Raw genomic sequence first — 27,616 nt, forward strand, 5'->3', positions numbered from 1 at the left:
GGAAACTTATCTACGGACTATTCCTTCACAGTGTTACTCGAAAGTAAATCCCGGCAGCATTCAGCGTGTTTTCCTCCTATGCATCTACAAGTAAACGCCCATTTAGCTTTGCTACCTCCGAGTAAATATGCGTCTGGGGTTTGACAAAGAAATATGTTTGTGGACTGCAGCATTTTATTTTATTTTATTTTTTAACCCCAAAACTCTCAGCAGCCGATGCGATTGCACTAACTCTGCAAAACAGCGAAAGTCCTCCTTTCCAAGAGGCGTCGCCGGCAGTTCGCCACGAGCGGAAGCGAAGGGCGACTCTTCCCTACCCCGCCCCGCCCGTGTCGCTTTCGCAGCCCTCTATGCAAATGAACAGCGCTGCAATGCACTGTGGGTATCAGTCCGCAATCGCAAACACCGGCCTCAAGAACGGCTTGCTTTGCAATACGGAACCCGGGACCCCGCGGAAGCCTCATCCCCGCATCCGAGCGAGGCGGGCGCCGACGCGCTGGCCGCTGCCGCGCGCACACCCGCTCGCCATGACCTCAAGAGGTTTCCCGGCCACCCGCCCAGATCGCCGCAGCGCTCGCTCGCTAACCGTCCTTATCTTGGGGTTGCGCTACTGCTCAATGAACGTCTAGTGAGAGTAGTACTGCTAACACCTACACAACACGTGAGCATCCCTGGGGTTTCTACCCCATTGAGGTGCAATTTTTGGAACCTTTACCGTCTAGTGGCAAAATAAGAATTATGTTGCACAAGTACTATTTTTGCACTATAAGTTTGGTAAAAATAATAGTGGAACCCCAGTCAGTTTCATCCATTTTTCTGAGCTTAATAGTAGAACTCTTCACATTTTGCCATATGGTTAGAAAGTTGCTTATAGAAAGAAAACACAGTACACAATTTTCGTTTTTATTGTGTTTTCAAATGCTGCCACTAGATGATGCTAGAGATCACTTGTAAAATCTTTTGTTAGAAAAAGCACCTTTGCTACAACAAATATTTATAATTATTCTTGTAAATATGTGCACTATTGGTGTTCCCTACATACATGGGGTGCATTTGTTCTGTTCAAGGTTTGCAATTTGGAGGACACCAGTCTATGAGCCAGAATTGGCAAATCAATGCCAAATTCGAGTTATGAGCATGAGGAATGCTTAATCATGATAGAAAAAGGTGCACCATTTCCTCATTTAATTACAACGATCTTTTGCACAGCAGAGAGCAGTTTGGCAAATGAGAAAACTTTAGGCTTGCAAAGCATTGATTTAATCTTTAGGTTCAACCATACAGGCTACTCTGCCTCCCTCCCGGGTAAAGAAGGCTCATCCACTTCCATTTGCAAGGGCAGGAAAATACTCCGCAGCTTTAGCAAGAAGCGATGGTCATTTTCAACAGATTTATCATCCATGGCCAAACATCAGCCTAGAATTACCCATTTCTGAAAGGGGAATTGAATACCTGACCCATTTTTACAAGACTGGAGAAGGGGAAAACTATATGGAGGATTTGAGGCCAAGCAAACTAAAACAAAACATAATCTTCAATCATAATTGATTGTTTTGTTTATAAGCACCAGCAGCATATGGGTTTTTAAAAAATCTATTTCTGCTTCACTCCTTATTTCACTATTTCTGTACAAATGCAGGTTGTTCCTGAATTTACCTCTTTCAGTTTTCAAGTTTACTAGGGGCTTAAGGAAGGAATCGCTCCTCGTCCTCAAGATTTTGAAGCCATGAGCAAATTGAGTCTAAGGAAATTAACATCCCAATATGCTGAGCCACCATGAAGAGAAACACCTCACACATCTCCAATCATCCAATCGCCAACCTTTGGTAAATCGACAGCTCATAGTACCTCAACTAATGAATGTTCAGTTGAGATTTTCAACCAACAATAAGGCCGTTTTCCTTTCAAGAGTGTAGAAAAGCCACCTCAACCTCAGCTGAAAAGGGAAAAGGGATCTTTGCAAAATAATAATAAATAAATCTCAAGTCAAATTCTGGAAGAGCAACCACACTAGACTCAAGCAGAAAGGCAACCAAAGGACTGCCGCATCTTTATATATATAAAAAATCCCCTCAGGACTTCAAAGTTGGAACTCTTTTTGAAAAGCAAATTCAAAAACATGCTTTGGTAATGATGAAGTGGGTAGAGGAGGGCGGGAAGAGACTTGGAAAAGCTCAGGGGAGATATGAAAAAAATATAGTAAGAAAAGCCCGGGGCAGAATTAAGAAAGCAAAGTGAGTCACTATTGGCACAAAAAGCAGAGGTAGCAGTTTTTGGGGTGCTCAAGAACTGTATTAGAGCAGTACCATAAAAAGGTAAAGGGACCCCTGACCATTAGGTCGTCATGGCAGACTCTGGGGTTGCGCCGCTCATCTTGCTTTACTGGCCAAGGGAGCCGGCGTACAGCTTCCGGGTCATGTGGCCAGCATGACTAAGCCGCTTCTGGCGAACCAGAGCAGCACACGGAAACGCCGTTTACCTTCCCGCCAGAGCGGTACCTACTTATCTACTTTGACGTGCTTTCGAACTGCTAGGTTGGCAGGAGCAGGGACTGAGCAACAGGAGTTCACCCCATTGCAGGGATTCGAACCACCAACCTTCTGATCAGCAAGTCCTAGGCTCAGTGGTTTAACCCACAGCGCCACGCATGTCCCTCAGAGCAGGACCATACTAGCCAACAAAAATGTAACAAAAGAGTGAACTGTGATAATATCTCTTGCTTGTCTGAATCTTGTGTGTATACGTGTGGATGGAAACCTGTGGCTTGAAGGTGGCTGGAAAGCAGCCTGCTGCAGAAAGGTTAGGAGCTACACCTTTTGCTCTTTTGGCCCTTGGCTCTGTTTGCCACTGGCATACACCCCCCCCCATGTTGCCCATGGGGGAATACGGCTCTAAGACTGATAAATGTTCCTCAACACTGGGCTAGAAGATGAGAAACAAAGTGTGCATTGGGGGAAGCTGGCTGCCTGTGAAACCCTGCAGTCTGCCTTTGGTCCCAGCCTTAAGGTGGAATAGGGGAGGAGGCAGCAGACATGGAAAAGAGGCTCTGTTAGGTGCCATGCAGGTTTCAAGTTGCATCAAGGGCCGCTGCTGGAGAAGTAACAAACTACCATTTATCTCACATGTTTGGAAATATCAAGATTCTAGAAATAGGTGCACTTACCCCTACGGTAACCTTTAGATAAAGCCTAGCCTATGCATGCAGCAGAATGAGGTGGCTGAGTAGACAGCAGCACTTCAGATTACAGGTGAGGGAGGCTTCTCAATGCATTGTGATATGAAAAACAAAAGCCTACCCTTTCCAATAGGAAAACTAACACAGCATGGAGATAAATGGTCTACTGCAGCTTTCTTTTTGCAGGGAGTTTGAGGGAAAGAGCTAATTCACAGCCCAAGTTTATATGACACACTTGGTTAAACGATGGCTTATTGGGAAGGAGTGACATTGGCAGCCTCCACATTTGTACCAAGCCATGGTGTTTGGCTTGGTGTAATATGCAAAGCAGGCCTCTGAACCCTTCAGGGGAAAATACAAAGTTCACAGTGTATCCATTGCTTCCAACTGTTTCACAAGTTCAGTAGAGCAGGAGCGGAACCTACCAGGGTCTAATTATAAAAACAATTACGGTAAATTCCCAAACCCACTCCCAGCTTCTAGGATCAGACAATGGGGACACAGTTAAGCCATCTAAGACTTTTTAGCTATTTCCTTGTCTAATCAGCATTTAAAATTAGCTAAGGGGTCAGGCTATCACAGCAATTATCCAGCTACTTCCAAAACCTGAGGTAGGAGTGATACAGCACCATTGTCTCACTTGTGAAGATCGAGAATAGACTGACAGGCCACTAACTGAGTCCACAGCAGTCTCAAAAAGTATCAGTTCGAAAGGCAGGTTCATTAGTGTAACTATGGCCAACATTGGGTTAACCATAACACTCTCTCTCTCTCTCTCTCTCTCTCTCTCTCTCTCTCACACACACACACACACACACACACACACACACGTCATATACGGTATTTGGTGCTCTAAAATTAAGCATCTGTAGATAAATCACCCCTTAAGCCACATAAAGAAATCCAAGCTATATACTTACAAAGGGGGGCGAAACATATATAGGGCTTTTTGATTAGATAGAAATAATTTGATGTAAGCAAGTCAGATGTGCTATGTCTTGAATTTTCAGCCCTTGTGACAAACCAGCTGCCACTACAGCGATAACTCTTAAAAAAAAAAAATCAGAACAGGAACCACATTTGTGCAATAGCAGAAGAATGAATTCTGGCTAATATGCAGCTTGATCTAGCTATTCCTCACTATAAAACAGAACATACATTCACCTGAATGATCTGTCGTGTCTTTATCTTCTTATTATGACAAGGCCTTGATCTTTCGGCTCCTGAGATTCTTTTTAAAAATCGAACAGTGCAGAGTGAAAAGGCTAAAATACTTGCGGTTAGCATAACATATCCTTGATTGGTTTGCAATTCAGCTTTTTCACACACTGTTCAAAATTGAAGACAATTTTTAAATATTGCTACTAGCTCGTGAAATGAAAGTCAGAATTCCTGAACCTAGTACCCTCTCCAGATGTTTTGGACTACAACTCACATCAAGGACCTGGGCTAAGTGGCCCCTTTTTGCAGCCTTATAGGCAGGTTGGGGGAGGCAGGGCAAAGAGAATTACAGCAAGGGTGTATACATGGAGGAAAAACAGGACATGGGAGGGCTGCAGCTTTAATGGAAAAGCAGATGCCACACATGACCAAAGTCCCAGTAGGGCTAGGAAAGACTCCTGCCTGAAAGAGGAGGCAAGTCACTGGTCAGCAATATGGAGCTAGGTTTGGTCTGACTTGTTATAAGGCAGTTTCCCACATTCCTAAAATCAAGGCCACTTCAGGAATGCAGGCTGTCAATTAAGTCTAATCAACAAGTATACTTGGGCCTCTTCTATCTACCCAGCCCTCTAAGCTTATCTTCCAATTAGTGAACATCCAAAGCCGTGAGCATCCGGGAACGGGCTGTGATAAAAAGGATCGCCTCCCATTTCACTTCAATATTCCCCCAAAACATATTATGGAAGTGTTCGTTGTTGTGAAGTTTTTGTTCGTGCACGTGAACAAATTCGGAAACATTGCCGGACACAATTATATATAGAAAGATTGGAGTCTCAACAATTACCGTATTTTTCCCTCTATAACACGCAGATTTTTTCTCCTAAAAAGGAAGGGGAAATGTCTGTGCGTGTTATAGAGCAAATGTGTGGTTCCTGGAGCCGAAAAATCAGGCAAAAATCAAATCGCGCTTCACGGAGAAGGGAAACCTGAAAAGAGGAAGCGGCTGCTTTCCTGCATTCTGCCTCAGGGTCTTACTGCCCACTCTCCTCTGTTTCGTTGCTGTGTTTGCTGAAACGGAACAAAGAGCAGGGAAAGCCCCTCCCCTCCAGGCAAGCAGAGGGGAAAGCAGATTCCTCTCTGTGCTCCGGTGCTGCTAATTCCTCTCTGTGCTCCACTGCTGGGGGAGAGGGAGAGAGAGGGGGGAGGGAGAGAGAGAGGGAGGGAGGGAGGGAGAGAGAGAGAGAGAGAGAGAGAGAGAGAGAGAGAGAGAGATATGGCTGGCTTGGGTGGGGGGAAACTTTTGCCTTTCTTTCCTCCCTCCCGTTAGATCCCTCTCCTGCATTCTTAGCCAGCTGCTTCTCTGCACACCCCTCTCATGTCCCTTCTTTGTTTTTCCTTCGCTCCCCACTTAAAATGTGGTTACAAAGCATAGATCCACATGGATCCTCAGGAATCTTTGCATTGGGTCACCCCAAATTCACCATCAGATCACATAGCATGGCCATGGCTACAGCCTGCCCCCCAAAAATCACGCACCCACTGTTGCCTGGGGCTGCAATGGTGCAAAAACGTGGTTAAAAAGCATGGATCCACATGGATCCTCAGGATCTTTGCACTGGGTCACCCCAAATTCACCATCGGATCACATGTCTGTGGCCACAGCATGAAGCACAAAAATGATACATCCACTGTTTCATTCAGAATGTTTTCCCCCTTGTTTTCCTCCTCTAAAAACGATGTGCGTGTTATGGTCAGGTGCGTGTTATAGAGCGAAAAATACGGTAACACCAACGTTAGAAGGAAGTGTCAGTAAGTGCTACAAGAGTGCCTTCTACACTATAAGCCAGGGGTTTTCAACCTGGTCCTTACCGCCCATTAGTGGGCATTTCAGGATTCTGGGGGGGGGGGGCGGTAGGGGGTTCTACAGCACAAGCTGAATCCTCCTTCCATCGAGCACTGGTGGGCGGTAAGGAAATTTTACCATCAAGAAAGATGCATTAGTGGGCGGTAAGCAATACCAGTGGGATATACAACTGACTGTTTACCGGTCAGTGGAGTTCTCTTTATAAAGCCTGAAGTCTCTCTGTTTTGAGAACATTTTAGCTGTAGGAGCTGAAATGTCATTAGCTCAATTAAATTCCCTAACAATGTGACTTTAAAATCTAAGGCAGGAGAGTACAGAAATTCACACTAGATGTCTATTTTGGAGATATCTACTTATTTGAGGCCTATGTCACTGAGCCACGGCCTTTCTGCTGTGCCATTCCTCCAAGCTCTCAAGAGACAACCATATTGTGTGTCACTCTACTCATATTTGATTCCAGTAAATGTGACAAACTGCATTTGAGAGCAAAACATTGCAGTGCTTGAAGCTGAGAAAAGTATCCCAGCGGTATTGGCCCAATGGCAGTTCTGGAGCATGCTTAATGTTAAGAGTTACTACAGTCTACAGGTCCTCAACCAGTGCACATTCCTTTTCTAATGCTACAATAAGCAGTAGGAGAGCTAGACTTGCAGCCAGATCAGCATTGCCCTTTGTTTAGAATGCAGCTCTGGTTCTCAATCCTCCTTTTAGCCTCCAGCGGCTAGCATACTTAAGCCAAGAAGCACTGTTGCTGAGCAGCATTGTGGTGGAACAAGTAAAAGCAGCAGTGCACAAGAGAGATAGAGACGAGAAGGGAGACCCATTCCCGACCTCACTATTACTTCTGCAGTTTGTCCAAGCCTTGGCATAGCCCACAGCACTAATGCAAATCTTGAAACTTGACTTAGTTGTCTATTTATGATCTCCCGGTCATTATTTCTGAACCTTGGTTTTTTGTTTTTTATGTTTAAGGAACCAACAACTAAAATTACTTTTGCCATGTTACATATTTATTCACAAACTCACAGGCTGAATCGTTTCGGCATCTATAGGCGACTGAGCCAACTTAGGGTCTTTTGCACACTCTCCGTTGAAGTGTGCCACAGCTTCGTTTTGGCCTTTGTATAATGCTCTCTCAATTCTCTGTCGACTGACAATAGCGTCTGTCAGGTGAAATTAGTCAAGTATGAATTCCAAGCACAGCCCTTCTGGGTGCTAGGGTGGGGCTCTGCTATTTCTGTCACAGCATCCTGGTAAGAAAATATGTTTTAAAAAAGCCTTGGGCCCCAATAGTATTAAGGTTGTTTGCCCTTTCCTGCCCTTATACTGTACAACTCCCCTCTCCTGTCAGCAGTTCATAGGCTTTCTTCAGGTCCAGGTCCTACCTAGACCCTCTTCCCTGCTCTGTTCCTACTCTTGTTCCTCAAAACCCAGTTCCCCAAGTCTTTCTTCCCAGCTTGCGCGCGCTCTCTCTCTCTCTCTCTCTCTCTCTCTCTCCAAAGCTCACCTGTCCAGACTTCCTTCTAGGAACTTGTCTCCCTGACCAATGCATTTTGCAGTCTCCTTCATTTACCTGACCCTGCAGAGAAGACTCAGGGCCCTTCCAGTAGATGGCTTGGGATACCACAACATCTGCACAATACAGAGGAGGGGAATAACTGTGCAACTGTTTACATGCACAGGCTTTATAAGGGGTACTGAGGTGCTAGGGTTGTGCCACTTGTCAACCACTGTCAACCAAGCCACCACATTCAGCACAGCAACCTAACAGTAGCTCAATATACCAAGCAATGAACAACAACATCATGTTCATCAGTTACAAAATACTGTGGTAGAATACAGGATAAGATGGGGCTGGGTGATCTTTTTCTCTGCTAAGGGCCACATTCCCTCAGGTGTAATCTGTCAGGGGCTGCCTACCATCAGCCGACAAGGCCAGAGGCCTCTCATTTAAGATGGATGAGTAGGGAAAGAGGGGAGAACACCTTTAATAGTTGTGTCCTAGATGAAACTGTCACCCAGGTGGGCAACTGCTGAAATCCTCTCCTATACAAAACCATTAAAGGGTTCCTGCCCTCTTTTCCCACCCAGCCACCCCACACCCTCCTCTATCTTCACCCCAAACCTCTTTTCTCTCTTTTTCTACTACCACCTTTACCATCATGTCACCCACTTGAAATTGGGCCATGGACCCTTCGAGGGAAAGGGGTGTGGGTTGTGGACAACAAATAAAGCATGCACTCATTTGTACAATACAGTGACTATGCAGAAGGAAAGCCCCCAACACAGACAAGATGAGAAGCTGGGTTGTTCCTTTGGCACACATTGCTCTGCTTTAATAAATCTATACTCAGGTTTCAGTTTCCAATCTGACTGTGTCTATTTTTAACCTTCTTGACCTTCTGCATTAAGCTGAGGGATGAGAAGACAAGAGGTGGAAGAGAGATGGGTGCCTTTCATTGATCAGGACACAGTAAGCATCTGTGGGTAAGTTTGAAAAACAACAGCAGCAGCATCTGGCTAATCACAGTTTAAGCACATGAACACATGCACATAAGCAGGCATAAGACTGAATGCAGGAGTACTAGTTAAAAGACAGTCATACTTAAAGCCAAAATTGTGCATAGTCAAAACATATTGGGTGCAATGGCAGGCGGGATTGCCAAAATCCTTTTCCCCAGAAGCCTGCCCCCTTTCCGTCCCCTTTTTAATTTTTTTCAGTTGCCAAGCGCATAAAGCTAAATGTGCACAAGTTAAATGAACGTAGGCTGGGGGCTTACTGGATACAATATTACGGGCATGGCTCCATTCTTCCCTTGCTGGATCCCTTCTTAAACGTTACCCAGTTGGACTTTTCTCACCACAAAACAATCAAAAGGGTATTTCATCCAGCAATTCAAGAGTTTAGTTTAAGACTAATGGGAAAGGTCTAGTCAGAAGATATGCAGGCATGCACAAATGTGCAAAATGTGTCTAATTCCACATTTATAAAGAACATGGTAATCAAGCAACCTATTGCTACAGCTGAATGGTCAGTGCAGGTTGCCATGTCTGTCAAGGAACCAGTAGCCCTGTCACCAACATTCAGTGGCAAACTCATTCTAATAGCAAACTCAGGTGATTGAGTGCTGAAAAGACAGAAAACAGGGAGGGGGGGATGTATCAACATACTTGGTTGAAGTAATCAGCATGTAGAAACAAATTCCCTAAAAGCAAGGAAGTCGGTTAGCAGTTGAAAAAAGAAACCTAGGAAAAGTTGTTGGGGTGTGAGCATCTGAAGGAACTTCTCTTGGGTTGGGGAATGAAAACACTGAAAGGGGACAGCAGACCAAAAGAGAGAGAAGAGGATAGTGCCTGTATGCTTTGTTTCATATCACAGGTTCTACAAATGCTATAAACATAGGCTTTTCTTTTTAAAAAAATGAGAATTTGAGGATTATGGTTTATTTGAGGATTATCGTTCCCACTACCTCCTTTCCTGTGGATACCCATGGGTGAGAGGAGAAAGAAAAGAGCCATCTTGCTTGAGCTTTTTTTACAGATTCCTGAAGGATGTCGTGGCTGAGTAGCTGGAACTCTGAACAGAAGTACTTCTGGCAGGAGGAGACGGATGCACTGCAATATTTTGTTTCAGGTCCCTCTTGTACATCCCTGTTGTGCATTAATCTATATAGGCCCAGGAGCACAATAGGAGCAGGCTTGCTTTGATAGTCCCAGCTGAAGGCCCCTAAATCTATTTTAATGCTTAGTGTTAGAACAGGCAGAGTAAAAAGAGGAGAGCCTCTGAGAAGGTACAAAGCACCTTCCATGCACTATGTATTTTAAAGCATTTTAATATGCAATCTAAAGCACAATATGACCGCTGTTTAGGATCAATCTAGCTATCAATCCAATGGGTTTTTAAGAACTGATTGAGCCCCAATTCTATAAATTCTATCCCTAGATAGTGGTCATGTAATCTGATGGCAAAGGTATACTTCCCCCACCAAAAACATAGGCACATTTGCACACTATATACACATAACATATCCTGTATACCAATAATCATATATTTTTTAGTAGCATTGTCCTTTTAAAGCATTTTCCCCCTTGCTTTTCCTTTGATCTAGCATCAAAGATGTAAAAAAAAACCTTGAAAGTCTGTTTGTGATGGAAGCTAGGTGAACAGTCTCTTATAGTTAGAACTGTAGGGTGTGTGCTTTTTAATACAGTAAACAAATGCTTACTTTGCAAGAACATTTCAAAAGGGGAAAAAAGGATTTATGGCATATTGAGGTCGGGAGTTTCATTACTCCCAGCATTCAAGAACTGAGTTCCCTCCCTTTATTTTCCCTTATGGGGAAATCAGTAGCAGAAATCATACGTTCCCAATCCAATCTCTTGCATCTACAGAAAAAAGAAAGTATAGGACAAAAAACCTTTGCCTAAGACCCTGTAGAGCTGCTTCCAGTCCCTGGTTTGCACATCATGAAACTCCCGACCTCAATATGTTTTAAACCAAGTATAGGTTTAGTGTGAACAAACAGGCTCATGGTTTGTTTTCCCCCTGACTCTTGCTTGTTTTGTCTGCACGGCAGCAGCAGGACTGCAAGGAGAAGTCTCATGGGAACTTTTGGGCAACATGCCTCAGTGTGCTGCTCGTTCACATTAAACCATAGTTTACTTTAAACTATGGTTTTGTATGATGCATGAACCAGACTAGAGTAGACAATAGTGGGCTAACAGATATTCTGACATTGGACTAATAGGGAAGGACCATAGCTTTGGAAGTAAACGATCCTGGGTTCAATCCCTGGTATCCCCAGGTAGGCTTGGGCAAGATCCTTGTCTAATGCACTGGAGAGTTACTGCCAGTCAGTACAGACCTAGTTGAACCAATGGAATAAAGGCAGCTTCCCATGTTCCTTAAGTCATAAAGGAAGGCAGGATAGTTGGTCTGAGGTAGCTTTTCAGTGCTGCAAACTTTTATATTAGGGGACACTCAACCATATTGCCAGCTTGCAAGATTCAATAGCCACAGCTAATGAATAAAATAGGCTCTATGGATTGGCCAACTCAGCCATGCTGACTGGGCCTGATGGGAGTTGAAGTCCTACAGCAACCAGGTTCGGAAAGCACAAGGTTCAGAAAGGAGGGCTCTTGTAGCCCTCCTTTGCTTACACTGCAAATCTGGAAGATACTGCTCATTTATTATGGTTGTTTGTTTGTAGAAATATTCCACTCTTAGTAACGAGCCACGTTTATCTGAAGGATATTTTTGAAAAGTATCCCTGGGCTATCCAATCAGACCAGCCAAGTCATACCCATACAGATTCCACTTTTCAAATGTAACGTTCATGCAACGCATATAAAGTTTGTGACAAGTGCACACTTCATTACAGGTGTGCTCTGAATATTAAAGGCATGAGAAGAAATTTATTTTTATAAAAACAGTCTTTATATGCAAGATTAAAGGCAGGTTTTGCTCTGAGGAGTGCAACAACTGAAGCTCATTAATTTTTGGTGCATGAACTGAAAATTTATACTCTTAGAATCATACAATCTTAAGAGTTGGAAGGGACCCCAAGAGTCATCTAGTCTAACCCTCTGCAATGCAGGAATCTCAGCTAAAGCATCCCTGACAGGTGGCCATCCAACCTCTGCTTAAAAACCTCCAAGGAAGGAGAGTCCACCACCTCTCGTGGGAGTCTGTTCCACTGCTGAACAGCTCTTACCGTCAGAAAGTTTTTCCAAATGTTTAGTCGGAATCTCCTTTCTTGCAACTTGAAGCCATTGGTTCGAGTCCTACCCTCCAGAGCAGAAGAAAACAAGCATGCTCCCTCCTCCATGTGACAGCCCTCAATATATTTGAAGATGGCTATCATATCTCCCCTCAGTCTCCTCTTTTCCAGGCTAAACATACCCAGCTCCTCCAGGATGATGACAAACCATTAATGAGTACTAATTAGGTGGGTTTGTAGCTGATTCACTGACCAAACCCAACAGTTACCTCGTTCAATCCACATTTTACCAGCTTCCTTGCGAGAGTATCATGGGGGACTTTGTCAAAAGCCTTACTGAAATCAAGATGCATTATGTCCACAGCATTTTCCTGATTCACCAAGTTTGTAATTCCATTAAAAAAAAAATCAGATTAGTCTGGCATGACTTATTTTTGAGAAACACATGCTTGGTCTTAGTAATCACAGCATCCTTTTCTAAATGCTCTCAGACCGACTGTTGAATTATCTGTTCTAGGACCTTCCCCTTGTACTGAAAAGCAGGAAGCCGAAAGATTTGAACATGGCACTTGATAGCAATAGAAGGTTTTCCGTAACACTTGGAAACATGCCACTTTCATGCAGGTTTAAAGGGGGAGGACTGAAGGCCAAGCAGAAAGGATGGAGATTCAGAGCCACTCCAAAATAACTGTATTGAGCTATATAGAATCTACTGTATGCTATAGACAAGCTTACAGTTTACAACATGTACCCAATTGTACCCAGCCAACCTTATTTTTATAAATGGGTTTCCCTTTAATGCTTAAAAAGACCTTTGCATTCAACTATATTTGGTCAAAGTCAGAACAACTGAGAATATATTTGCTGCCTAAGCAGCTGCTCTGATGAGCAGGAGTAGCATTTTAAGTTACAATTTGAAAAACCATTTTCAACTGTAATCTATACCAACACTGTAGGCAGGGCAAATGCAAACAGAGAAAGCCAAATCATTGTACAGTGGTACCTCAGTTTATGAACTTAATCTGTTCCGGAAGTCCGTTCTTAAACCAAAACCGTTGTTAAACCGAGGCACACTTTCCCTAATGAGGCCTCCCACCGTCAGTGCCCTTCCACCACTCAAATTCTGTTCTTAGACCGAGGTAAAGTTCTCAAACCAAGACACTATTTCTGGTTTTGCGGGGTTTGTAAACCAAATCGTTCTTAAACTGGACTGTTCTTAAACCGAGGTACCACTGTATAAGCCTAGTGTGTTGGTACTCCTTCGGTAGGAGTAAAGATTTGGGAATTTGGGGGTTAGATGTCCAGGTGAGAGAGAAACACACTTTATTAGTTTTTGAGCATCTTTGGCATCTTTATTTCTATCCCCTTGGAGATACAGTACTTCGAGAAGCAGATTGTTTAGCCTGTTTTATTACTTGCTGCTCTCCTTATTCTAATCTGCAGTTGTTGTGCATTGTCTTACTGCTAGTGTAGTTAAATCTGTGGATTTTGTAATTGATTTTAATTGCTGAATGGTGGGTTGGCCGGTTACTGTTGATTGGTCAGTTGTTCAATGAAGCAAATACGCTTCAGGTCTTGGGACTGCTTCCTATTTACGGATTAAGTTCGTAAACCAAGGTACCACTGTACTCCATTGAAAAGGCACGTGGGCAGTGCAGGCTAAGCTATCCACAAAATGGGACAACCCTTCCTGTGGCACCAGTGGCAACCCACAACCTGAAGCAGCCATGGGAGAAAGCCTCCTTTGACGTGCAGCACCCAAAGTTTGTGCCCCATGAGCAACAAAGAAAAAGGCTTGCTCAGGATTAAACTGGTTCGATTCTTCTCAACAGCAACCAAAGGGCATGGGGTTGCTGTTGTTGGCATCCATTTGACTCAAGACACAAGGGAGTGTGCCTCCAGGGGGAGAAGTCAAACCACTGGGTTAGCAGTACTGAAGTACCTGGGGTGCAAGGCTGGTCCTGTGTTGCCCAGACGACAAGACCCCCTTCTTGGCCTCATGGGTGTAGTCCAAAGGAAAGCATAGCAGTATATTTGGCACCAGCTTGGGTGCAGAGTTGCTGGAAGGAGGTGTACAAGGCGCCATCCAACCATCTTAGGGACTCCACTCCGGATTTGTGTAAGGTTTACTCCTTAGCCTTTTCTTCTCCCAAAGATATCCCACAAGGCAGAGGAAGTTTAGGATCAAAGTTTACCTTCTCCTAGAAGGGCTAGCTTCACAGGTTGAGGAGCCCCATCTGCCCCTCACTTCCCTCTACAGCACATGCAAAAACCACCCTCACTGACCACTGGACCTAGTATTGGTCTCGTCCACTCAATCACCTCAATATTCTTGGTGTTCCAACAGCTGCTATAATTATAAATACTGATTACTCTGAAAAAGGGTAATCTGCCACTATATATAAATATATATATTTAATAATAGCCTTCCTTATCTAACAGAACATGTGGATGAGATCTTTTCCATATTACACAATGCAAGTAGCCATTCAAAGTCTTCCATTAAGGAACAATTAGCAAAAGTGAGGAGAAGAAACCCTTATCTTTTGATTTCTATGACAACGGCAGAAAGAAACTCTATTAGATTTATCATAATTATCCCTTTAAAAACCAGCCTTTTCCACCCCTGGAACTAGTTCTGCAGACAATGGGATTCAAAGGTAAATGATTCCAATTAACAGGGATGCCAGTGAATGATAATGTTACAGATAGAATTACCAAAAAATAAAATTCAACACATCAAAGTAATAGATTTAATAGAGAGACAATAGGCTGCGCAGCCTCCACCGGAACATACTACAGTATTTACAAGGCAACTCTTGTTATCTGCCACTGAAAGGGGATATAAACAAAAAGAGCAAAGCATGGCTGTGAGTCAAATGCAGCACAGCACATCCTCTCTTGTTCCATTCCTTCTACATTCCATGCGCTTCTTATAGGACACATATTCAAGATCATCTAACAGGGATCAGTTACCCTTTGACCACTCTGTCCTATTCACACCCGCTGTCTCTCTCTCCAAGAGTTAATTCCACTCACTCGCCCACACGATCCATGCATGCTACGGGGAGTCCCATTTGCAGTACAGCAGTTTCATATAAAACAAGCAGTGTCAAGACAGGTAAGACACGCGAGATGCCAGAACCACGTTCATAGCAGACTATCCCTTATATCCCACTTTAGGTGGATCTTGTATGTGGCAGCTCTCAAGAAGTGCTGGATATCCACTCCTGTGCTGACAGAACTCTCAGGACATGCAGATGTGATTCTGCAACATCATTTAAGAAGTTTCATTAAATCAGCACCTAAGCCTGACAAATAACATGATGATAGCTCCCTTCCCCTATTGTTAAAATCCCTATTCAGCCACCTTGTTCAGTGCTTCTCATTGTGTTTGACAAGAATAATTGCTGATTTGGTCATCTGCTATTGAATTTTTACTATCTGAATTTCTAAAACTGCACCTTCATCCAAAAGTGGATTTCAGAGTAGTAGTAACAACACTTGCAGAAGTAAATGTAAAATTAACCATTTAAACTCTATTTTAAAAAAACCCAAGGAAACTAGATTTTTATCTCAGCCCCAGCCATGTATGCACATATAATCTATTTATTATCTCTGATAATTTATATCTCCATGCTGTAAATAGCTATAAAATTCAGAAGGTCAGTGGCTCAAATAATCAGACCACATCTGGAGGGCACCAGGTTAGGGGGAAACTAGTATATAGCACACCAATCTACTAAGCTAGACAGGCCTGCTGTCTATCCCAGCAAGGCTATGTTTATGCTGCTGCCCACATACCAATTGTCCTTGAGTTCTGCAAAACAGGAATTAAAGTTCACAGAAGAATTGCAATGGTGATAACCAAGCTGGCTTTAAAAAAATTCACAGGCCGGATTAGCATTGTGAGGGAGTAACACTACACTTATATACGAAGCATATTTCATCTGGCAAACTTACAACAAACAAATTCAAGCCCCAGCAATTTTGTTTTGATGGCAGGATTTATTTTCCAGGCACTTATGTCAGCTTTGGACAAAACAGCACAATACAGGTCAAAGTCACTAGCAGGAATGCAGAAGGCAATAAATATTCTCAAAACAGCTCGCCTAAGCTGAAATCCACTTTCATTGGAGAAAGTGAACTTTATTAGTAAAACTCAAAAAGAAAAGGGGGAAAAACCCTCTTTTTCTTGCAGAACTTCTCATTGCATCTTGTAGAAAACAAAGGTTAAAAATACATTTTTCAAAGGTGTTCTTTCTTCACACTCCCCAATTAAAAACTGCAAACAAGGGTCACATTTTGGTCTAAATATTTCCACACAAGGTCTCTTTTTTCCCTTCCTGTCCTTCCCTCAGAAATACGTGGCCTACAGGCTAGAATTTCATAACATGCTGGCAAGCCACTGGGAAGAGCTGAAAGATACTGTTGTCTGGCCTGCTCATTATTAAAAGCATGATTCTGCCCACCACCCTGCTCCTCTATTATGAATATCTGAAAGCTACCAAATGTTAACATTCCCACCCTGACTCTCCCTCACACCCACTCTCTGCCATAAGCAACCGCAGAAATGCAACGGCTTTACAGCTCAGGTCAATGAAATCAAATGAAGGGGGATTGGAACAACATTAACCCCACTTGCTTGCCTTTCCCTCTCCCAGAGATACTTGTTTTTCTGGCAATACCAGTGTACCTGCAGAAAATATCTAGATATTGGGTGACATAGACCTAGCAAAGCAACAGACAAGTCAAAACCAACATCATCATCAGAAAAAGGATTAGGGAACACAGAATTCAAATCAAAACCACAGAAAACTAGCAGCAGTCTGGTTCAAAAACTGCAGGTGCTGCCAAATGCGGTGGGTGGCCCAGCTTTTGGCTCCCAGTACCTTACTAAGCTATGTTCAAGGTGTATAAAGCCATAAACAGCTTAGGACCAGGTTATCTGAAGGACCGCCATGTCCCTTAGACACCAGCCAGATTGCGGCCATCATCTGGAGAAGCCCTCCTGACTGTCACGCAGTCATCCAATATTTGTTTAGTTTCTACGCAAGCTAATGTTTTTGGTGTAGTGGTGACAATACACTATTGCCATTGAAAGCAGACGAGCACCTACAATTTTGATATTTCCTCACCTGTTTGTGAGGCATTTTCAGAGAACTACAGTGGTACCTCAGGTTACATACGCTTCAGGTTACACACTCCGCTAACGCAGAAATAGTGCTTCAGGATAAGAACAGAAATCAGGCTCCGGCAGCAGGAGGCCCCATTAGCTAAAGTGGTGCTTCAGGTTAAGAACAGTTTCAGGTTAAGAACGGACCTCCGGAACGAATTAAGTACTTAACCCAAGGTACCACTGCAATTTAGTTCCGTGATGGTCATCTGTTCTGCATTTTATGATTTTATAAAGCTTTAACGCTCTTACTGTTTTGCCGTTAGATAGATAGATAGATAGATAGATAGATAGATAGATAGATAGATGGATGATGGGGGGGGGGAGAGAAAAGAGAGAGGGAGGGAGAGGGAGTTGGCAGTTTAGAAATACTCTTATGAATAAATAAAATTAAGTGGGCGAACATTAGATACTTTTGCGCCCAAGGCAAAAAAGCTATCAAAATGACAGGACTTCCATACCCAGTAGAGTGCCCATTTGAGAATCTGTTACCAAAAGCATAATTTTCATGCGAAAGCTGACCCTGCACTTCTTCTCTACAGGAAATAAAGTCAGCTAGGAGAGGAGAGGTCTTCAGTAGGAAGGGCCGCTCCTGTACACTAGCTGCCCTACTCCATGGCTCTCACTTCCTTCTCCCCCCCCTTTCCCAAATATTTGACAGGTTAAGGGAACTGAATGAAACAAATGAAGTACCTTTGTGCAAATCTACCTACATTAACATCAAAATGCATCCCAAATAAGGTTTTGAGTTTTCTTGTCGCAAAATTTGATGCAGCTTTGCTCATTATACCTTTAAAAGCTTGCCGTGGAAAAATGTAGGTCAGGAGCCCCTGCAGAAGACACCGCAAATGCAAATCACACTGGCACATCTGTGCTAAATTCAGACACACAAAAACAAAAAAGCTGTGCTAACATCTTCAGAGAGGTGTTACTTTAGAGGCCTGTACAGTGACACACAGCTAAGCAGCACAAATGCGGAGAAGGTTAAGGCTGGCCGGGAACTTCTCACCTGACCTAACCTCTGTCTCCCCCATGCAAAGATTTACTCATGCCACAAAAGTGGGGAAAGTGAAAATAACTTAAGTCAACAAGGCAAACCTTGACTTTCTAACCTGATTATTGACAAACATTATTTTTTACTCATTAAAATATTCATATATAAACAAAAGCAACACAGCCCATAGCGGCTGTGTTACTTGGTCATATTAACATATCTGACCCACAAACTACTGAGCATTAGTGGTATCACACCTGTTGGTTTTATATCAGGAGGGACTAGAGAAAATCTGATTTACCCCATTACACAGACTTTCACTGGTCAATCTCCAAAGTCTCTTCTGATTGTTCCGACAATTTTTAATTCCCAGGGCAAAATACCTAAATATATCTATTTCACGTTAACAGTTATGCTTCCCTCCCATGCCATTCAACAAATTTATGTGTTTTATATTCTGTAACTTGGTTTCCCCCCCCTTGTTAGCAGACCTTAAATAAATTACATTTATTTATATTACAACTGTTGGCAAAAGGGGTTACAAGACTTTTGAGACTGGAGTCCAGTTGAAGGGCAACTGAAATAGTGGGCCCATGCCATGTCCTATTAGATTGTGATACTTTGGAATAAGGAGAGTGCTACAAAAAAGAGCATCCATTCAAACTTAAACAACAAACAAGTCCTATTCAGCTGTCAACATTGATTCCACCTTCCTTCCTAAGTCTCATCAAGTTCATAGATCATATAGCTTGCTTTAGTGGAAGAGCACATTAACACTGTCCATTTCACATCATCATCAAGCTAATTCCATGTTTCCTTTCCTCCACTGAACTTCAACAGAACATGAAGCATGCTTCAGAAAGCATGTCTGCTTCTTAAAGCAGCTGAATGATGATTGCTACATACGAGTAATTTTAACAGACACCCCACTTTAAACTAAGTTCAAGCCATCTGTTCCACCCCTCAATTATACAAAGCAAAATAAACCTCCAGCAATGCCCCGTAACAAACAATGCAGGTGTCAATCTGCTTCTGTCTGTATTTACGTTCTCCGCCAACCCCCGCCGTTCATGGGGCATTAGTAGCATCTCGTGTTGCAGAGAACAAATTCATCATCAGAATCCAGAATGGGGTGGGGGGGACAGAGAGGGAAGAGCATTTGTTATTACTATTTATCCACTTGATCCTCTCTGTCCCGTGTCCCAGATCCTCTCTGCATTCCTACATTACCAAAGTATGATGAGATGAGGCCACAAGGGAGTGAAAAACATGGCTGTGAGAGCCATCTTGGGGAATGGCACATAGCTTATGCACAACTATAGCACAGTATTGCCAGCTGCATCGGTAGGTGCGGGCACAGAACAGCCCTGACCCAACTGTGGTGTGGTTAAGGGAGAACGTAGTGTAAAAAAAGAAAGGGTGCATGTTACTAAGTTGAAAGTGATGGTAAAGGGCAAGCAAAGACTGGCATGAGGGTATGAGGGGGCAAGCTAAAGAAAATGACAGCGCCTGAGAACAACCAGAATACTTTCAGAGAAGGCCAGAGAGGAAAGGAGTTAATTAGGATTGCCATAACCAAAGTCTTTTTATCCCAGGTCTCTACAGATATATCCAAAGCACCAAAATAATAAGGAGCATGTAAGAAGGGGGAAAGATATGATTTGGAGAAAATGCTGTTATGTAGATTTATATGTATGTGATATTTTTAAAGGTGTGGCTCTAGAAATTGAGTAGAACTATAAATTTCAGAGTGCTTTCTCTTCTCTTCTGCATTTGTCCTCGCAACCACCCTCTGTGTGATAGGCTACAATTATTCCAAGGAATTTGAAATAATTCTCCTAGCTCTGTTTTATCATCAGCTGCTGCTTTTCATTTCCTGCCAGTCTCTTTCAAACAGTATCTGTCTAATGCACTCTTTCCTGCCAGCTTAATCAGAAGTGTTGAATTAAGAGCACAGTTGTACCTTGGTTGTCGAACGGAACCTGTTCCGGAACTCGGTTCGACTTCCAAAACGTTTGGAAACCAAAGTGCGGCTTCTGATTAGCCGCAGGAAGCCAATTGGAACCCACGTCGGACGTTCAGTTTGGCGTTGGGGAGCCAAAACGTTTGACTCGCAAGGAGTTTGGGATCTAAGATACGACTGTAGTTTATAGTGATACACTTCTAAGGACCGCTTCACAAGGTAATTTGGGGCAGCTAAAATGCATAGGTTGTATCCAATGAAGCCATCCAATTTGAGTAAAGACTTCTGGTTGTGCGACAGAACTTCCCTTCCCTCCCCTCCCCTCCCCTCCCCTCTCCTCTCCTGCCACAGTCCCTGTAAATCTGCCTTGGTGGAGAACAGGAGGAAGTACTGCTGTGCAAATGGAAGTCCTTGCACAAATGGAACAATTTCGTTTTCTACAACACCACTATTTTAATTTTGCATCATTTAGTTTAACACAGAATCTAGATATTAGTCAGCATTAACCCTCCTCCACTTCAGATATTCCTTACACTCTCTGTCACTGTCACAGATTAGGATAAACATGGAGAGATGTCTATGGCTACCTCTCTTCAGCCTTCATGATTGAACATCCTCAAAATATTTTCTCAACTCGAGAGAGGAGAGCCCGTTTCCAATTTATGATAGAAGAAAGGGGCTACTTATAATGTTCTTTGTTATCAGAATATCTTTTAACTATGATACCATCTCTAAATCATGCTCCCTTCATAATGACTATTTAAGGCTTCACTGAAACTTCCCACATGTGAACTATTTGCTAACAACTGTAGCACTTGCCACCAGGAGTTAGATAACCAAGAAGTTATATATAGGGCCCATATGGCAGTGACCAATACTTAAAGATCCACATCCTGTTATCTCTCCACTGAGATAACAATGAACAACAACCAGCCCCAAAGTTACACTTTTTTCCACCTGTTATATTCTTTCTGAACTACTCTTGGGCTTATGATGTAACTGGTTAGCTCCATGTTGAAAGCCATTCACAGCAGCTTTCCCCATGTCCACTTTCTCTCCAGATAACACTAGACTACAACCCCACCATGTAATAACACCAGGAAAAGGACCGCAGCAAGTTATTCTGCACATTATGGAAGGGGGTGGGGTGAGAGAGTGTGACACAGGACTGATGTTCCTGTATTTCTTGCATTATTAAATTATGCCCTCATGCATAGGCTCTTTCCAAGTCGACTTTCCTACAAGTATTGCTGTTTGTTGCAACAGGGTAACTCTAAAGGAGCTTGAAAATCCAGTAGATATTCACCATTACAAGCAAGGACCCTGATCCAACCCAGTAATGAAGATCCTGTTTTTATTTCCATCAATAAAAAGTGTGGGGGGTATTTTTCTTTTTAATTTATTTTGAGTTCTGCAGTGTGGGCTGTATACATTTTCAGAAACGAAACGCCACAAAACTACAAACTTGCTGTTACATCGGCTACAGATCACCAAGAAATGCACGGGATCAAGAGGATTTGCAAGCTGTAAAGCGAAGAGTGGTGTCTCTGTTCCATAACTGTTGACAGAAGCCTGCGTGAACGAACCAGCCAGAGTTGAAGCAACATTTGATCTTAGCAATCCCATCTCTGCACATCAGTCTTACCTTATAATTGCTGGAATTTACCCACGAGGTAGCAAGGCCATCAACCATTTTATCCAGCATGGTCTGATCATGTTCCAGATCGGCAGATTTCTGTTTATCTGAGAAATAGTCTATCAGTTCTTGGCCAACCTGAAGTCTCTTCCCAACATCCTTCTGCAGAACCTGGACCAAGCAACCCTCCATGGTGGGCTCCATGTTGTGCTAGGAAAACAGCACAGCCAGTGGAGAAGCTAGAGGGCAGCAGGTTTGAAAAGTCCTGTTGCAGATGTCTCCTCTAGGTCGCCTCTTTGTTCGATGAAGGTTACCAAGGGCCTGGATTTCAAAGACGTGATTCTGGGAATGGCAACAATGCACCATGTGTGTCTGAAGAGCAGCTGGCAGGTTATTAAAAGTTCAATTCAAAATAACTAGTAATAGATAAATAAAGCTGGGAGCGGACCAGCCGTGCTGTATGACCAGGTCTGTGATGCTTCTCTGTTCAGCAGTCCATCCTGAAAGAAAATTTTAAAAGAGGGAAAGGTTAGAGGCAAACTAGGAAGAAAGCAAACAGCCAAACAGCAGAAAGTCCCAGCTGAGATACTTAAAAGCTGTCATGTTGTGTGTGTTTTTTTTAAAAAAGTAGTAATTAATCTATCTGTTCCCTTGCAACCATTCCTTGCAACTATTCTCATGTCTTACACAGCACTGCAGTCTTCCCCAAAGAAGAAAAAGGAGCTAATCCTGTTATATGGGGCATCAACTGCTAAGGAAAAAAAAACCACGTAGACAAACAAAAAAGAAACCCACATTTTGTTCAACAACAAAAATGCAGTCAACAATTTCTGGCTGTCAACTGTATGGAGAGACGGATACTTTGCCATGGGTGCTGTCTGCTGAAATCAGACACGACCAAAAGAAAGAGAAAAAACGCTTGAGAAAGAACCACAGAAGCAGTCGCCTCCTGTTCTGTCTGTGCGTGCATCAGATACACAAGGCAAGTGACAGCAAGGTTTTGCATATTGGTGATAGCACAGGGCAAGTCTGGATGACTCCCTGAAGCCAGCTTCATGTTTTTAGCAGCTACTTTGAGAAATATACTGCACTGTCAGGAGTTTCAACATTCAGTCCTCCAGAATGCTACCCATATTCTGGCCTCTGCATCCCAATAAAATTATTCATGTAAGAATTACCACAACATAACTTCGATGTCTGAATGCACTAACTGTGCAGCCTTGTACAGGGTTAATCAGAAGTGTACCCCACAGATTTCAATGGGACTTATTCCCAGGTTAGTATGTATACCAGGAACGGGGAGCCTGTGTTCCTTCAGATGCTGTTGGACTCTTTAGTCCCTTCAGCTCCAGCCAGCATGGCCAACAGTCAGGGATGATGGGAGATGGAATCCAGCAATCACAGGGGCCAGAGGTTCCCTCTCCTTGGTGTATACAACTGCAGCCTTAAAACTGCTACCAAAGATAGTGGTCATGCATATTGCCAAAGTGTCCTAAGAAATCTGGTATCTGCAAGGTCTCCACTGATGCCAGATGGAGGTTCATTATACAGTGGTACCTCGGGTTACATACGCTTCAGGTTACAGACTCTGATAACCCAGAAATAGTACCTCGAGTTAAGAACTTTGCTTCAGGATGAGAACAGAAATCGTGCTCCGGCAGCGCAGCAGCAGTGGGAGACCCCATTAGCTAAAGTGGTGCTTCAGGTTAAGAACAGTTTCAGGTTACGAAAGGACCTCCGGAACGTATTAAGCACTTAACCCGAGGTACCACTGTATATATTTTAGGTGCCAGGCAAAAATGTTCCTCTTCAACCAGGCCTTTAAAATGTGTCTGTGGGAAGGGGTGATTATTGTTTTGCTGTTTTGTTTTAATTATTTACTTGTTTTTATCCTGTATTTTATTCTGTGAACTGCCCTGGGACCTTAGGGTGAATGGCAGGTAATTAATATATTATTATAAATTATAAGCATGACTATTATTATTATTATTATGCATCTGTTTCTAACACGGCCTTGTATTAAAGCATCAGCCCGGCAGGTATAGGGAAAAGGAATTCCATCCAAGCAAGTGAACGGGTTGGTTGAAGCAAGGCAGAGCACTTTATTCCTTCTCTGCCCCTAACACAGAAATGCAGTCCCTCCTCCAAGTGTCAGTGTCTTCAAAAACTTCTGTGTTTTCAAACAGGACTTTTAAAGAGAGGCAGAGGAAGCACATACTGCAGGCTCCCCCCCCCCCCCCGTGACAATGCTGCCAAGTCTTCTGTATCACTTTACCAGCAGCTGCAGGCTCTATGTTCCCTTCCCCCTCCATAATGAAATGAATCTTTGCTCACACATATTCCAATACAGTACACACACACACACACACACACACACATACACACACTCCCTCCATTAATTCTGGCAGACACACAATCCTCGCTTCACCACCACAACCCCCACAGCCCTTCAACTTCAGTCTCCCATGTGGCCCTGCTTATGCGGCTAGAAAAGTACCACTTGCATGGTTTAAAAAAAATAATGGGGGGGGGGAGTCTCCACATCCTAAAAGCTATTATTTGCAGGTGCCTTTTAACGTAAAGAAAAATAAGCTGTCTAATGTTAACATCTGAAGCTCCTGGATGTATAGAAAGTAGGGCATACTTGAAGGAAAACAGGTCAAGCTCAGTTCAAAAGAGAAGGCCGGCCGGCGGGGGGGGGGGGGTGTTAATCAGACAGCTGTAAAGCACATCTCTTGCCAAGTAAACAATCAGGGCAAACCTACAGGCATCAACCAGTACAAAAACAATACAGTACAATAATACATCCTAATTGACTTTTATCTGAAGAGCAAAGTGTCTTTCCTCACAGACTGTATTTCTAGGTCATCATTGCTGCAGTTCTCTTTTCCCTTTTTTTATATAAAGAGCCCCGACCATCAGAGAAATGACAAAACTCCTCCAGCAGTCATGGCCTGTATGTTGTCTATTCAAAACAGCCTGCCCTGCCCTGGTGAGTTCCAAATGTGTTGGGACTATACCTCTTTTCATCCCTGACCATTGGCCATGCTGGCTACAGCTGGTGGGAGCTGCAGTCCAAAGTATCTGGAACGCACCAGATTCGGGAAGGTTTGACTTAAAAGATAATGTATACCCTTCTCCATTGGCTCACTAAAAAGACTGTTTCTTTAAATAATACCGACTCTGCACACACGTCCCTCGCTGAATCCTAAGACACAAAACGAAGTCCCAGAGCACTAGGTAAAGGTAAAGGTACCCCTGCCCGTACGGGCCAGTCTTGACAGACTCTGGGGTTGTGCGCCCATCTCACTCAAGAGGCCAGGGGCCAGCGCTGTCCGGAGACACTTCCGGGTCACGTGGCCAGCGTGACAAAGCTGTATCTGGCGAGCCAGAGCCACACACGGAAACGCCGTTTACCTTCCCGCTGGTAAGCGGTCCCTATTTATCTACTTGCACCCGGAGGTGCTTTCGAACTGCTAGGTTGGCAGGCGCTGGGATCGAGCAGCGGGAGCGCACCCCGCCGCAGGGATTCGAACCGCCGACCTTTCGATCGGCAAGTCCTAGGCGCTGAGGCTTTAACCCACAGCGCCACCTGCGTCCCTGACAGAGCACTAGACAAGTGGGCAAAAACATCAAAATGGTGGTGGATAAGTGTATCAGTACTCCACACAGGGATGATGCAGGTGTTACTTGTGGGTTATAAGAGTTCGGGAAATGTAACTTGAAGGGTAAAGGGCTTTCTTATTAGAAAAAATGAGGCTCATAACACAGTCATTAGGCCAGCCATCACTAACATGGTGCCCTCCAGAAAATCTGGACTACAACTCCCATCAGCCCCAGCCAGTCTCACTCACTGTATTAAGGTTGTACAGCAGGCTTAGATAAAACTTTAAAGTTCAACGCAGCCACCCTTATCTGGATATTAACACTATGGGTCAGGGATGGATAACTTGTTAAACTCCAGCTGCTGTTAAACTCCAAGTCCCATCAGCCCTAGCCAGCAGGTCCAATTGTTAAGGATGATGGGAGCTGGAGTCGAATATCATATGGAGAAGACACAGGTTCCCCACCCCTGTCATAGACAAAATCATCTAACAACTACACACACACACACACACACACACACACACAATTGAAAGAGAGGCAGAGAGACAGGAATCTGCACAATATTGACTTAAGTAGTCATTTATTGCAGGCTGCAAGATCAGCTATGGCGCATTTCTGGAAGAATCCTTCAAATGCTAATCTTACCTACTGGTACAGATGGTTTGGGAAACAGCAATAATGGAAGAACAGACATTAAAAAACGTGAGTCATAGGAGGTCAAAGCACAGAAGACTAATTTATTAGTACATGATATGATTTGGTGACATAAACTAATGTGAGAGAGCATGCTCGATGCCAGATGCCAGCAAATCAATGGATGTGGATGATGCAGACTTTTATAGAGGATCCCTTTGTTGATTTTGTGTTATGTTAGGTATACTGAGAGGACCACCCTACTACTTTTTGTTAGTATCATATTGGCTTAAGTCAGCACATTATGTATTTTACTCTGGACCGTACTTTATGGACTTTACATGGCATGCCTGACTATTATTATTCACTGAGTTTAAGGTACCTATAATTATTTTAGTTGCTTTTGAAGACGGTTTACTGCCAAATGGCAGTGCTTTTGTAATTATATATATATATTTATTAAAATTTTTGAATACAAATGCATAAATAATAAACAACATTACTTATATCATAACATAATTTCATCACTTCTTTGGACTCCCTCACGTCTCCCGCTCCCACTTACATCGTTAAAAAATTTTTTCCAAGCAAATTATCATCTTGTTTACGATCTTATATCCGCTCATTTAAGTACAATCTAGCAGTTCTCCAAAAGGTTTATATTTTCCTTAATCTCACTTATCATCGAATTCAAATCTAATTTAGTGGTGGACAGTTATTTTGATCTAGCATCCTTCTTAACATTCAACCAAATTACAATATTTTTCTAGATAAATCTTAAATTTCTTCCAGTCTTCCAGAAAGTGAAGGAACATTCTTTCACCTCTGGTGGACTTGCCCTAAAGTGAAGGCCTTCTGGGAAATGATATATAATGAGTTGAAAAAGGTATTTAAGTATACCTTCACTAAGAAACCAGAGGCCTTCCTTCTGGGTATTGTCGGTCAGAAGGTGCTAAAGAAGGACCGAACATTTTTTATGTATGCAACAACGGCAGCAAGGATACTCATCGCTAAGAACTGGAAAACTCAAGATCTACCCACACTGGAAGAATGGCAGATGCAGCTGATGGACTATATGCAACTGGCCGCGATGACTGGCAGAATCCGAGACCTGGGAGAAGAGAGGGTTGAAGAAGGCTTTTGTAATTATATATAACCAATAAAAAACTGTTGTTGTTTTAAAAAGACAACAGTCAATTGCGCAACTATAAATAAACAAAAAGAACATCTCGAAGCCTACTGTCAACATCTGGGCCTCAAATATCTTAACCATTAATTTTGGCCTGCACCTTACATTATGAAGCTTTCCTGTGTATTGCAACAGCCAACTACCTAGACCCCTTTGATAGTCACCAGACCACAAACAAGGGCTTCGTGTCAAGGCAGAAACTGCCCTGGGAGCTATCCCTTCATTTCTCACAAGAAGTTCACGTATGTTCAGAATGGCTGGGCCGATGTGAGAAAACTACCCCAATATCTATATCCACTGCTTCCGGAGAACAACTGGGCTGGTTTTCCCATCCTTCCTATCCCTTTATGACTTCGTACGGTATTAGCTGGAGGCTGCATGAATCTAGTGATTTGTTAGCTGAACACAGCAGTATTTGTCTTCCTGAGAATTCAAACTGTGGAAAGAACCTTAAGAATACCAAAGTAGATTATAGGAGTAGGTTTTAAGTGGCTGTGGC

At 43.2% G+C, this 27,616-nt stretch overlaps 1 protein-coding gene across 16 annotated transcripts in view; it reads right to left on the minus strand.

Moving 5' to 3' along the window:
- CLASP1 (cytoplasmic linker associated protein 1) overlaps positions 1-27,616 on the minus strand; it is a gene marked incomplete at its 5' end in the record, with an annotated part of 162,964 nt that overhangs the window by 116,500 nt on the left and 18,848 nt on the right. For all 16 annotated transcript variants that reach the window (XM_083732126.1, XM_083732135.1, XM_083732125.1 and 13 more), the window contains one exon: positions 21,699-22,189. In XM_083732126.1, the coding sequence (XP_083588252.1) occupies positions 21,699-21,893 (195 nt within the window). The remainder of the gene's footprint in view (positions 1-21,698; positions 22,190-27,616) is intronic.

Source organism: Podarcis gaigeae (genome assembly GCF_964106915.1).
Source record: "Podarcis gaigeae genome assembly, chromosome: 1".
NCBI classification, from domain to species: Eukaryota; Metazoa; Chordata; class Lepidosauria; order Squamata; family Lacertidae; genus Podarcis; species Podarcis gaigeae.